The sequence below is a fragment of the Chiloscyllium plagiosum genome, unplaced genomic scaffold, assembly GCF_037043375.1.
Source record: "Chiloscyllium plagiosum isolate Xiang-an unplaced genomic scaffold, Cpla_swu_hap1 HiC_scaffold_15, whole genome shotgun sequence".
NCBI lineage: Eukaryota > Metazoa > Chordata > Chondrichthyes > Orectolobiformes > Hemiscylliidae > Chiloscyllium > Chiloscyllium plagiosum.
The window spans coordinates 62,168,093-62,182,207 of NW_028270153.1; the positions used below are offsets into that span (position 1 = coordinate 62,168,093).

Genomic DNA, 14,115 nt, shown 5'->3' on the forward strand with positions numbered 1-14,115 from the left:
CATACCAGTAAATTACTTGTGTGAGTTTCTATGGCCAGATTATGAATATATGTTTTATATTCAAAACGGTAACTTTCTATTTTGAGTTGAGAGAAGTACTGAAGAAATTCTCTCCACTGCACCAACTGATGGTCACAGGTTTTTTAAAAACTTTGCTCCTGGGACTTGAGTGACACTGACTTAGCCACTTCTACAGTCTGACACTGGATGTTCTGAATAGCTGCTGGTGGCCATTCTGTTTGAACTGCTGAACTCCCAGAGATAGAGCCTACAATCACATAGCAGGATTGAAGGGCAAATGTTGATATTGCAAATTACAATGGTAAACAATGACAGTAAAGGTACCCAAAAATCAGGGAACTGCTCAAAAGGGTCAGTAACAAGTTATTTTGTTCAAGAACTTTGCCGACATTTAGATAAGAAATGGGCCAGAAAATAGGTTTAAGAGTAGACCATGTCAGTCTAAAAACTTGCATTGTCCTACTGCAATGGAGAATAATGGATTCCTCTGTGCAATAATCCTATTGCCGTTTTAATTGTTGATCGGAATTAAAAGGGAGGTGCCAAACCATTTTAGACCTCAGTGCCTAAATACTAAGGGATGAATAAACTGGGGAAAATCCTTATCACTTTAGCCAGTGCCATGGGATCTTTTATGTCACCCAAGAGAGCAGACGTGTTTTAACAGGTCATTTCAACAATAATGCCTCTGACAATGTTGCAATCTCTCAGAACTACGTTGAGCTGTCAGCCTGGATCATGTCAGGGTTGAACCCATGACCTTCTTACTCAAAGATAAGAGTAAGAGTCTGCCATATTTTCCACATAATTGGTAATAGGAGCAAATTACTGCAAGTGCTGGAATCTGCACTGAAAATAACAAATGCTCGAGGTCACATTGGATGAAGCAGCATCCCTGGAGAGAGGGCAAGCCAATGTTTCGAGTCTAGGTGACTCTTCATCAGAGCTCAACTTGCGATGATCATAATCAAATGTGGTTAAACTTTCATATTTGCTTGAAGGTGGCTGGCTTTTTGGCAAGATTGGAGATTAGAAACGTTTTTAGATTAGTTTACTTACAGTGTGGAAACAGGTCCTTCGGCCCAACAATTCCACACTGACGCACCGAAGCACAACCCACCCAGACCGATTCCCCTACATTTACCCCTTGACCTAACACCACAGGCAATTTAGCACCTGACCTGCACATCTTTGAACTGTGGGAGGAAACCGGAGCACCTGGAGGAAACTCACGCAGACACGGGGAGAATGTGCCTGAGGCAGGAATTGAACCCGGGTCTCTGGCGCTGTGAGGCAGCAGTGCTAACCACTGTGCCACCCAAAGTTATGACTTCTTCCTTCATGAAATCTTTTTTACTGCATACTGAAATCTGGACAAGCATCAGTTCAACCAAGCTGAAGCATAGCAGGCTGTGTAATGGGCCTTTTAGGTAATTCCCTTCAGAGCTGCAGTTGCAGTATTATCTACTGTAGCTCTGCCAGTCTGCTGGAAGAAAGATATTTTGTTTGTCTCTGACAAAGGGACTTTTGAAGGTAAACCACTGTGCCTCACCCACAAAAGTGGAGTTTAACAGACTTCCTTGGGTTTAACAGAATTATACAGGTTGTATCAGATGAAGCATTTGTAAAAATGTACTGCTTTGAAATGACTTTGTTGCTTCCTTATATTAATTGGCCAAGTATTATAAAATTAAATGATGAACTAAAGAGATACCGTTACTTGAGGACTTTTTTAAAAAGTGAAAGGACAACTTGCATTTATATGGCACCTTTGATGTAATGAAATGCTCTAAGGTGCTTCACAGGAGCAAAATCAGACAAGAAAAAAAAGACAGTGAGCCAAGGAAGACATGGCAGTTGGTCATAGCTTTTCCAGAGAGTTGGGTTTATAGAGTGGATTGCAGGAGGAAAGAGGTGGGGCACTGGTGGTATCCCTCCCCATGGACCGGGAGGCCTGGGTTCAAGTCCCACCTGCTCCTGAGGTGCGTAATAATATCCCTGAACAGGTTGACTAAAAGGAAAAAACTAAGTATAGAGGGGTTGAGGTGAGAAATTTCAGAGCCCTGACCCTGGATGCTGATGTTCGCCAGCAGTGGAGAGATTAAAATAGAGGGTACTCAAAATACCGTATTGACAGGCAGTTATAAAGCTGGAGGAGCTGGGGAAAGTAGACCCATGGAGAGATGTAAAAACAAGCATTGATCGACCAGGAGCAGGTGAGGGGACTCTGGGTGCTCCAGTTTCCTCCCACAATCCAAAGATGTGCAAGTTAGGTGAATTGGCCATGGAAAATTGCCCATAGTGTTCAGGGATGTGTAGTTTAGATGCATTGGTCTGGGGTAAATATAGGGTAAAAGGGTAGGGAAATGGATTGGGTGGGTTACTCTTCGGAAGGTCGGTGTGGACTTGTGGGGCCAAGGGCCCTGTTACCACACTGTAGGAATTCTATTCTATTCTATATGTGCTCACTAGTTGAGGCCATACTTACCAGCATAGGGGGAAGGGGTAGACTGAGGTGATGGTGTGAATGCTTAAATAGAGAAGTAAGTCAAGCTGCAAGAACGTATTTCAGACCTGTTCAGTGAAAGTGATGTGAGTGTCTGGGTGATTTCCAATTTATAAATATCAAAGGAAGGTGGTCAGCAAGTAATTTGGGTGAATTGTGAAGTGCAGTCACATGGTAAATCCCTTTTTGGAGGATAGATCATCAGCCACCAGATACTTGTGTATCAGTCATGGTCTAGATTAGAGTGGTGCTGGAAAAGCACAGCAGTTCAGGCAGCATCCGAGGGGCAGTAAAATCGACATTTCGGGCAAAAGCCCTTCATCAGTCATGCCTCAGTTGTTAGCATTCTGGCCTCTGAGTCAGAACGATGTGGTTTCAAGTTTCATGCTGAATGTGTAAGCACAGAACCCAAGCCTGAGGCTCTAGTGTGGTGCTGAGAGTGGGGTGGTGGGGCATTATTGAAGGTGCAGTATTTTGGATAATCTCACACCCTGTCAGGTGCATGTAAAAGATCCTATTTTGAAGTAGAGCAATGGAATTCCCAATGTCCTGGCTAATATTGATCCCTCAGTCAACATTATCGAAACAGATTAGCTGGACATCATCGCCATTCTATTTGAGGGAGGTGTTTGTGTCACTTTTGCCTTATTATCATAGTGACAACACTTCAAAATGTGGCTGCGAAGTGTTTTGTGTTGTTCTGTGGTCATGAAAGGTGTGGTATGAATTCAAGACTTTCTTTCTGAAAGACTGCAAATGGATATACACTATTTGTTTGAAGCAAAGACTGGATTTATTGCAAGTGGTGGCTTAGAAATTCCTAAAATGGTTTGGCACCTCCCTTTTAATTCAGATCAACAATTAAAATGGCAATCGGATTATTGCGCAGAAGGAGTATATTTTTCTCCATTGCAGTAGGGCATTGCAAGATTTTAGATTGATATGGTCTCCTCTTAAACCTGGTATCTTAGAAATTCCTAAAATTAATTGGCACCTCACTTTTTAATTCAGATCAACAATTAAAACAGAAATAGGATTATTGCACAAAAGAAGTCCATACTTCTCCATTGCAATAGGGCAATGCAAGTTTTTAGACGAACATGGTCTACACTTGAACCTATTTTCTGTAGGTATACAAATGAACATTCCACTTGTGGAGCTGACAGTATTCTTACCTTTCTTGATGTGTATCCCTAAAAAGAAACATTACCAGCTTTGTTTTTAAGATATGTCCTTTGGAATGGACTCTGTATATATCACATACCCTGCCTTCTCTCTAGCAAATATCATTCAGCAGAACTCAGTTCTGTCCACAGCCATATACCTGTCAGTTACATTCCAAGAACAGTCCCACAACCAACATGTAAGCAGTGCCAACAAATGCAAACTCATTGAAGTTTAGAAGAATAAAATGTGACCTTATTGAAAAATATAAGATGCCTACGGGACTAGTGAAGGTAGATATGGAAAGTTTGTCTCCCCCTGTAGGAAACTCTGGGTGCAGATGGCATAATCTCAGCCTAACTAGGCAAGAGTTGAGGAGAGATCTCTCCTCTCTGATGTAGTGAACTTGTGGAATTCTTTACCATACAGGCTGGGTCATTAAGAATATTCATGGCTGTGATAAACATATGTTTAATCAGTAAGAGAAACAAGAGTTAGAGGAAAATGTCAGGTAACTGGAGTTACGGATTATGAAATGAGGCACGATTTCATTGAATTGTAGAGAGAACTCAATGGGCTGAATGAAGAGCGCTTGCCCGAAACGTCGATTCTCTGGCTGCTCGGATGCTGCCTGACCTGCTGTGCGTTTCCAGTACTCCACTCTCAACTAATGGGCTGAATGATCTACTTCTGCTCTGACATCATATTTAAACATTCCTTGATCAATTCCTATGCTCACACACAAGATGTGTTGCTTTACAGAGAGCTAGCATGGATTTGGTTAGCTGAATGGCCTTCTTCTGAGCCATAATTCTTTTTTATTCTTGTTTGGGAATTGGGTGACACTGGTAAGTATTTGTCGCCCTTCCATAATTGGGTTTGTTCAGGCATTCCAGAGAACAGGAAGAGCAAAACACATTAATGTGAGAATAGAGTTGCTTGTAGGCCTAATTAAGTGCTTACAGACAACAGATACCTGTCTCCAAATGAGTTTTTAGAACAATCAATGATTGGATTTGAACCCATGTCCGCAAACATTAGCCTGGGGTTTTAGTTCATCAGTTCAATGACCTAAGCATAATGCCAATTACTCCTGTAATGACTCTTTGAAGTTTTAGATGACGTGGGCCAAGACTGTGGGGAATAATAGATCAGGTGCAAGATTTTTTTTTAGTAAGATATAGATGCTTTATAAAAGATATTCAGTCCCAGTTTAAATATCATACTTTTATGCAAATGTTTATCAATTTTGTTTCTGACATTGTATGGCAGCACGATAACTTACAGAAATGTAAGAAGTGGAGAGACAGTGTTGGATGGTTCAAGCTGATTAATGAGAAATACAAAACTGCAACGATATTGTGTTACTTTTTTTTCCTATTAACTTGTGGGACATAAGCGACGTTGCCTGGCCACCCTTCAGGAGGTGGTGGTCAGCTGCCTTCTTGAACCACGCAGTTCATGTGCTGTAGACAGACCCATGCTGCCGTGAGGGAGGGAATTCTCCATTGTTCTCCTTCTTAATCAGTCTCTTTGGATCGAGGATGACTGGTTTCCTCTCCATTTTGTTGGGTCTTAAAGTGGTTGGTAAGTTCAATGTGTAATCTGCAGATTCTGCCATGTACCATGAAGGTGATGGGAGTCTTTGTGTATTTGACACTAAGTATCAAAATAGCTTGTTGAACTATATAACCGCAAACATTAAAATATAAAGTGGAGGATTTAACAATCAAACCTTTTATTACCTAAGTCAGTTTGCACCTGGAAAACTACATATTGTTCATCTCTAATTATCAAAGGAACTGTGGAAATCTTAATGCACAGGTTGCAAGGAGAGCCACAAAGCTGATTCCTAATACCAGGAGTTGTGAGAAATTGGACTTTAGCTTTTCTACCTTGAGATGGCAGTGATAAAATGCTTCCAGTGTAGAAGCAGGACATTCAGCACAATCAGTCTACACAAATGTTTGTGCTCTGCATGAGCTTCCTCCCGCTCGATTTACCTCAAGTCTTCTTATCAGCAGAAACGTCTACTAACTTGCTTTTCATGTACCTGTCACACTTCCCCTCAGTCTTCCCATGTGGCATCTCTAGTACCATGCTCTAGTTGTATGCTCTCACTACATTAAACCATGCTGGCTTAAAGGCAGGTTAGTCTTTCAAAATCGTTTCGCTACTATCTGACAACTGGCAAAAGTAACCAATAGTCATCAGTGAATCATGTTCATAATGTTCTGGTCCCTTTGAAATCCAAAAGGTACAAGTGAAATATTGCAATTAAAGGGTGGCCAGACACAAAGGAAATGATACTTCCCACTCAGTAATTTCTTGTTCCCAGCAACTATCACAGGTTTTGCCTCAGGTTCATCCCTCGTGCTTGAAACTACAGAGTGACTGCAGGCAAAACCATTCTACCAAGCAACAGATCATGTTTGACCCTCACATGCACTTCCCAACAATTGATCCATTAGATAGTGATCAGAGACAGGAACCCTGGCTTTCGCTCTCCATTCATTAGTCCAGGACACTGAGACAAATCAGAGTAGTCTTGTAGGCACTTCACTGGAGATCTGGACTTCAGCAAACATCTGATGAGGATGAAAGATTTCCCCTCACTTCCCCCCACCCCACCCTCTTTCTCTCTCTGTCAGTCCTTCAAAGTGAAAAGGATGCTTACCATGAAGTACTGTATGTGGAAAGAACCTGTGGGTGGAGTCTTTAACATGGGAAGGCTGATACATAGGGATATCCCTACACCTCAAGGACTGCAATGCATCAAGAAGGTAGCTTCACCATCACTTTCTTAGTGACAATTACTGATGGACAATAAATGCTGGCCCAGCTAGTGACACCCACATCTTACAAATGAATAGGAAAGCTCCCATAGCTCCATAGTGGAATCATATTCTTCCTGCAAAGCAGTAACCAGAATTGTTTCCAATACTTTCACTATGGCCTAGCAGGTTTTCTCTCTAATGTCTAATTCTAGTACAACCTTCCTGACTTTATATTCAGTGCCCTGATTAATGAATAATATATTCCATATGTATGCCCCAAACGATCTATCCTGCTGCTTGTGACTATGCAATCCAAGCCCCTCTGTTACCTGACAATCTATGGCATCCTGTCATTTGCTGCATATCCTTGGTCCTGTTAGCTTTCCCCAAACGTGTAGCCACACCTCTCTGGCCTGAATTATATTTGACACATTTTTATCCATCTGATCAGCCCCTTGCTATCTTCCTGCACTCAACAACTTTCATTTTTATTATCAAATACGAGGCCAACTTTTTATATCATCTTTAAAAAGGTCCCCTGCAATTCAATGTAAATTACTGGTCACCAAATAAAGCAAGGGATCTTGCGCTAATCTTCATTGGAAGCATCTTTCCCGTCACAAATACACCTATTGACTCCTTCACTCCAGCCACTGAGCTAATTTTGGATCCAACTTAAACTTGATCCTTTGAGATTTTACATTTCTGATGTCATCAAAGCCTTATAAATATCTAGGTAGCTATATCAAATGAACCACCTCCTCAAAAAACAACTAAACGCAGTAGTCAAATATTATGTTTTGTTAACAAATCCATGTTAACTGTGTTTGATAAATCCACATTTTTCTGAGGATAACTTATACTGTGCCTCAAGATTTCTTTCCAATTAAATGTGTCTACCAACAAGGTTAACCAATTGAGTTGTAGTTAAAAACTGAAAGAACTGCAGATGCTGTAAATCAGAAACAAAAACACAAATTTGAGGAAAAGCTCAGCAGATCTGGCAGCATCTGTGCAGAGAAATCAGAGTTAAGGTTTTGGGTTGAGTGACCCTTCCTCAAAACTGATGTTAGCTAGAAAAATGTCATTTTTTTGCAGAAGATAGGGGGGGTGGGGAGGGGTAAGGAGTAAACCATAAGTGGGAACAGATTCCTCTGGGTTTCCTCCAGGTGCTCCGGTTTCCTCCCACAGTCCAAAGATGTGCAGGCCAGGTGAATTGGCCCATGCTTAAATTGCCCATAGTGTTAGGTGCATTAGTCAGGGGTGAATGCAGGGGAATGGGTCTGGGTGAGTTGCTCTTCGGAGGGTCGGTGTGGACTTGTTGGGCCGAAGGGCCTGTTTCCGCACTGTAGGGAATCTAATCTAATAATTATCAATGGGGATATTAGTGGCTAACAATGGGAGTGTAATGGCAGACCCTGTGACAACAAGGCCTGGTGTATGGGGGTTGGGCTAAGGACATGGGAGAGTTCAAGCCCTAAATTTATTGAACTTGATATTGAGTCCAGAAGGCTGCAGGGTCTCCAAATTACTTGGCTGATCCCTTTCTCCATTTTAAACAACAGTACAAAGTGACTAGTCCTGCAGTCCTCTGGCACCTCACCTTTAGCCAGTGAGGATAGCAAGCAGCTGCTTTAGGTTCACTTGGTGCTCTCGGTAGCCTGTGTTGAAAAGTGTGTTGCTTGAAAAGCCAGTCAGGCAGCATGTAAGGATAAGGAAAGTCAATGTTTCTGGCACCGTACCCCACCTTTTCCTCTACTACATTGATGACTGTACTGGCATCACCTCGTGCTCCCATGAGGAAGTTGAACAATTCATCAACTTCACTAATACTTTCCACCCTGACTTCAAGTTCACCTGGACCATCTCAGACACCTCCCTCCCCTTCCTGGACCCATCTCCATCTCTGGTAACCGACTCAACAAGGACATTTACTTTAAACCCACCGACTCCCACAGCTATCTGGATTACACGTCCTCCCACCCCAACCCTCTGTAAAAACACTATCCTTTACTCCCACTTCCTCCTCCTCCGCCATATCTGCTCCCAGGAAGAGCAATTCCACTTCAGCACATCCCAAATGGCCTCCTATTTCAAAGACCTCAATTTCCCCTCCTACATGATCAACGATGCCCTCCAGTACATCTCCTCCACTTGCCACACCTCTGCCCTCAAACCCCATCCCTCCACCCGCAACAAACTAGAAACCCCGGGTCCTCACCTTCCACCCACCAATCTCCGGATACAGCACATTATCCTCTGCCATTTCCGCCACCTACAGTCAGACCCCACCGCTAGGGATATATTTCCCTCCCCACAACCATCAGTATTGAGCAGAGACTATTCCCTTTGCGACTCCCTTGTTAGATCCATGCCCCCCACCATCCACTGCTGGCACCTTCCCTTGGCACTGCAAGAGGTGTAAAATATGTGCTCACACCTCCTCCCTCACTTCCATCCAAAGTTCCAAAGATCCTTCCACATCCAGTAGAAATTTTCTTGAGTATCCAAACACTTCTCTACTGTGTCCATTGCTCCCGATGTGGTCTCCTCTACATTGGGGAGACAGGATGGCAACTCGCAGAGTGTTTCAGGAAACAGCTCTGGGACACACGCACTAAACAACCCCACCGCCCTGTGGCCGACCACTTCAACTCCCCCTCCCACTCTGCCAAGGACACGCAAGTCCTGAGCCTTCTCCACCACCAAATCCAAGCCATTTGAGGACTGAAGGAAGAACACCTCATTTTCCACCTTGGGGCCCTCCAGCCACACAGCATCAACATCAATTTCACCAGTTTCCTCATCTCCCTTCTCCCCACCTTATCCCAGATCCAACCCTCCAACCTCAGCACCACCCTCTTGACCTGTCCTCCTTTCCCACCTATCCTCTCCACCCTCCCCTCTCCTCCGATCTATCACCATCATCCCCTGCCTTCAACTACCAATGGCCTTCCCAGCTACCTCACCCCCACCCCCACCCTCCGATTTATCTCTCAGGCCCTTCCCCGTCCCCCATTCCTGAGCTCCAGCCCTTGCAGTCCTCACTTGCTCTCAGTAGCCTAGCCTGGTAATGGTCAAACATGGTGAACCATTTGTTATTTGTTTTCTAAGTTTATCACGTAAACAATCGTTCTCACTCAGCCTCCGCATCCACAGTGTTTGCATTGCCACCTATTATTTGTTTAGGTTAACCTTTGCCCCTCTCCCGCAGTTACGTCTACATCTAACAAAATTGTGATCATGACCATGCAAGTGCTGGTACTTCTGCCATATGCCGTCTTCATTTCGCAAAATTGAGGAAAATATTCCCCTCCCATTGTTGAGCTGTGTTGGAAACAACACCATCCGCCAATGTCTTTTAAGAATTCTGTGCCCTCGATAACCTTTCACACTAACTCTAACTGACTGAAACCTGCAATTAGCGCTTCATCGTTTCTGCACTCGGCAACATTCAGCCCATGACACATTTCAGTTCTGAGGATCTGAAAACTTAACTCTGATTTCTCTGCACAGATGCTGCCAGGCCTGCTGAGTTTTTCCAGCAACTACTGTTTTTGCTTCGATTACACGTTTGCTTTTCTATCTCCCTCTGACCGGGGATGTACGGTATATTCCCAGCCGTAGGTGCGTTCCGTTCTTATTCAATATTGAGGACATCGTCCGTCCTGATTGATTGTCTCTCCTAAGCACTCCCACTCCCATCCGCAACTATTTTTCAGCTGCCAATCCCCTTCTGAAAACCCTGTACACCAGAAATGTCCACTTGCTCTTCCTGCCCTCTTCTAAGCCACGTTTCAGTGGTAACTGTGATGTTATATTTGAAAGTGTCTCTGTGCCCTCAGCCCACTTATCCTATTGATCAGACCCCCAACATTCAAGTGTTGCTGCCAAATAAACCTGTTGGACTATAACCTGGCGTTGTCTGATTTTTAACTTTGTCCACCTCCAAGTCATTAGTCACTGAACAATTCCCCCGCGGTCTATTTCCCAGTGGTTATTCTCTCGCATTCACTCGCCAAATGCAGAAAGAAATTCCTGTCCCATTTCTTTAAAAAAAGGTTTTCAACAGGGAGCAAGCTAACTCCATCGCAGTAATTTTGAACACATTGAAACTTACCTGAAACAGACATAAAACACAGCAAGCCAGGATACTTGGTCTGAGCATTTTGTCCTAAACACTTCCTCCTTTTTTTTTTCAATTTTGTGTGAAAAAGTGATCTGGAAGGGATGTTTGATTTTCTTTGAGTTAACAGTAGGTTCCTGCCCGAAACGGTGGCTTTTTCCTTTGCTTGTTGCAAATACGTTAGCGATCAGGCGCAGGAGCGATTTATACAGAGCACTGGCTCCTTCCCCCACCCGCCTTTAGGCGGTATTTTCCGAGGGGCTTTCCAACCGCAGTCTCTTTCACCTAAACCTTGCGTTACTTTTGTTTTGCTTTTGGGTTTGTGTGGCGCTGCTGACAATACCGTTATTCCCATCTCATTACATCAGCTCTGCTTCAGTATCTGCCGCTAAATTCAGATAATATTCAAATCATTCATTGTTTGCAATCGTGAAACCAACAGCGTCGGATTTCCTCCTGTTCATTTCCTTCTAACAAAATAATGTCGTTCCCAAGTTATTGTCCTGACGGTTTAAAGGAATGGAAATTTTGCACAGAGTGGTTCGAAAGTGTTTTTTTTCTCCCCTCCCCTGTTCAATATCTCAGATTGTGTGCTGGGTCTGTCTCCTCTTAAACTGAATCCTTCCTGTTAGACAGAAGCGTTAAGGAGAGCTGACCCAGCTCCTGGTGATTTCACACTTGAATTGCTCAGCATAAAGAAAGTTCCAGCCAGAGTCCAAAGCGTCCGGGTTAAGGGTCAAGACAACCGTGGGTGGTCTTTGGAAAGGTCGAATTTCTCCCTTGCCCCCCCCACATACATATACACACATACACAATAACATAAAACTAAAAATAATAAAGCCAACAGATTTAGCGGCAGTGACCTCAATGCCTTACCACAAAAGAAATCCCCATGATCTCAGACTGAGGTTTGAGGTGAAACTGGAGCGTCCTGAGATTGGGCATAGCAGATGAGGGAATTCTGTGTGATGGAGGTTCGAGTTTTGCTCCACTTTTACCAGTAATCCAAACGATTTCCCAACCCCACATCACATAAGATCATAAGAAATAGGAGCAGGAATAGGTCACCTCACCTCTCCAGCCTGCTCCGTCATTCAACAAGATCATGGTTGACCTTTTTGTGGACTCAGTTCCAACAACACACCCCTCATCATCATCCTTCATTCCTTTACTATTCGAAAATGTATCTTTGCCTTAAAAACATTCAACGAGGTAGCCTCAACTGCTTCACTGAGCAGGGAATTTCACAGATTAACAACCATTTGGGTGAACAAGTTCCTCCTCAACTCAATCCTAAACCTGCTCCCTGTTATTTTGAGGCTATGCCCCTAGTTCTAGTTTCACCGGCCAATGGAAATAACCTCCCTGCTTCTATCTTGTCTATTCCTTCATAATTTTATATGGCTCTATAAAATCGCCTCACATTCTTCTAAATTCCAATTCCAGTCTACTCAATTTCTCCTCATAAGCCAACCCTTTCAATTCTGGGATTAATCTAATGAACCTCCTCTGTAGCCCTTTCAAGTGCCAGTACATCTTTTCTCAAGTAAGGAGACCAAACCTGAACACAGTACTCCAGAATTGGCCTCACCAGCACCATATATTGTTGGAGAATAACCTCCTTAATTTTAAACTCCATCCGTCTAGCAATGAAGGACAATATACAATTTGCCTTCTTAATTACTTGCTATACCTGCAAATCAACTTTTTCTGGTTCATGCACAAGAACACCCATGTGCCTTTGTACAGCAGTATGCTGTGATTTTTCACCATTTAAATAAGTGTATTTTGCTGTTATTTCTACCATAATGGATGACCTTACATTTACCAACATTGTACTCCATCTGCCAGACCATTGCCCACTCACTTAACCTATCTATATCCTTCTGCAGACTTTAAGTCTCATCTATGCGTCAATCTCATTTAGCTGTTGCTACTTCACAAAACAGTGAAATGTCACCTGTCATTTTTGTATCTTTTCTTAAGCACTTGGATTACCAGTGGCCTAGAGTCTGGTACCTAAACATTCTGTTTCCTGGAGGTGTAATGCTGTTATTTGTCTCTGTACTAATGTTTTACACCAAGTGAAGAAACTTTTTGGTCTGGGTAAATACCTTGTAGGATAATAAGGAAAATCCTGTTTCTGGCCACAGGGCTTTCTAACGCACCCAATGTACATTTTTCACAAACAAATTTACAATGTCATAATACAATAACATCTACAAATGATTTCCATTAAAAAGATCTTGGCATTTAAATTGATGATAAATGGATGTAAAATTATAGTTTATAAATTCATGTAAGCTGAACTGATTTCTGCTCCATTTTACCACTAGCTGCAAATCAGCTTTGGTTTCTATAAATTTTACCTCACAATCTTTTACTAATAGAACATAGAACAGTACAGCATAGTACAGGCCCTTGGCTCTCGATGTTGTGCCGACCTTTTATCCTACTCTAAGATCAGACTAACCTACATACCCTTCATTGTACTATCTTCCACATGCCTATCCAAGAGTTGCTTAAATGTCCCTAATGTCTCTGACTCTACTACCACTGCGGGCATTGCATTCCACGCACCTACCACTCTCTGTGTAAAGAACCTACCTCTCACATCTCCCCTAAACCTTTACCCAATCACCTTAAAATTATGCCCACTCATGATAGACATGCCCGCCATGGGAAAATGTCCCTGGCTATCCACTCTATCTATGCCTCTCATCATCTTGACTAAGGAAGCTCTAAGGGAGGATCACCAGACCTGAAACATTAACTTTGATACCTCTTCACAGACGCTGCCAGATTGCTGTGCTTTTCCAGCAACCTCTGTATTTGTTTCTGATTTAAAGCATCCGCAGTTCTTCCAGTTTTTATTCAAGCAGACCAGTTACTTCTGGAGTCTGGTGTCAGTGAGAATACTGAATATCCAGACTATGGCTTATATAACAATCAATTTTAACATGGCATAATGCTCACAAACATCAAGATTTCAACAAATACTTGCATGTGGTACATATCATGGGTCTACAAACACACTTCACCTTGTGACATTTGGTCATACTTTTGTGTGAACATTTGTCAAGCACATTGGCCTACTTCAGTTCCTGTTTATTTTGGATTGTCAGTTTCTATACTGGGGTAAAAACAATGACTGCAAATGCTGGAAACCAGATTCTGGATCAGTGGTGCTGGAAGAGCACAGCAATGCAGGCAGCATCCGACGAGCAGCAAAATCGACGTTTCGGGCATAAAGGCAGAGAGCCTGAAGCGTGGAGAGATAAACTAGAGAAGGGTGGGGATGGGGAGAAAGTAGCATAGAGTACAATAGGTGAGTGGGGGAGGAGATGAAGGTGATAGGTCAGGGAGGAGAGGGTGGAGTGGATAGGTGGAAAAGGAGCTAGGCAGGTCGGACAAGTCAAGGGGACAGTGCGGAGCTGGAAGTTTGAAACTAGGATGAGGTGGGGGAAGGGGAAATGAGGAAGCTGTTGAAGTCCATATTGATGCCCTGGGGTTGAAGTGTT

The 14,115-nt window shown here is 43.0% G+C and overlaps 1 protein-coding gene across 1 annotated transcript in view; it reads right to left on the reverse strand.

Moving 5' to 3' along the window:
• LOC122560003 (tumor necrosis factor receptor superfamily member 5-like) overlaps positions 1 to 11,259 on the reverse strand; it is a 31,970-nt gene extending 20,711 nt beyond the window's left edge. The window contains exon 1 of the mRNA XM_043710154.2: positions 10,589 to 11,259. Within this exon, the coding sequence (XP_043566089.1) occupies positions 10,589 to 10,636 (48 nt within the window). The 5' untranslated portion in view covers positions 10,637 to 11,259. The remainder of the gene's footprint in view (positions 1 to 10,588) is intronic.
• Positions 11,260 to 14,115: the final 2,856 nt, after the last annotated feature.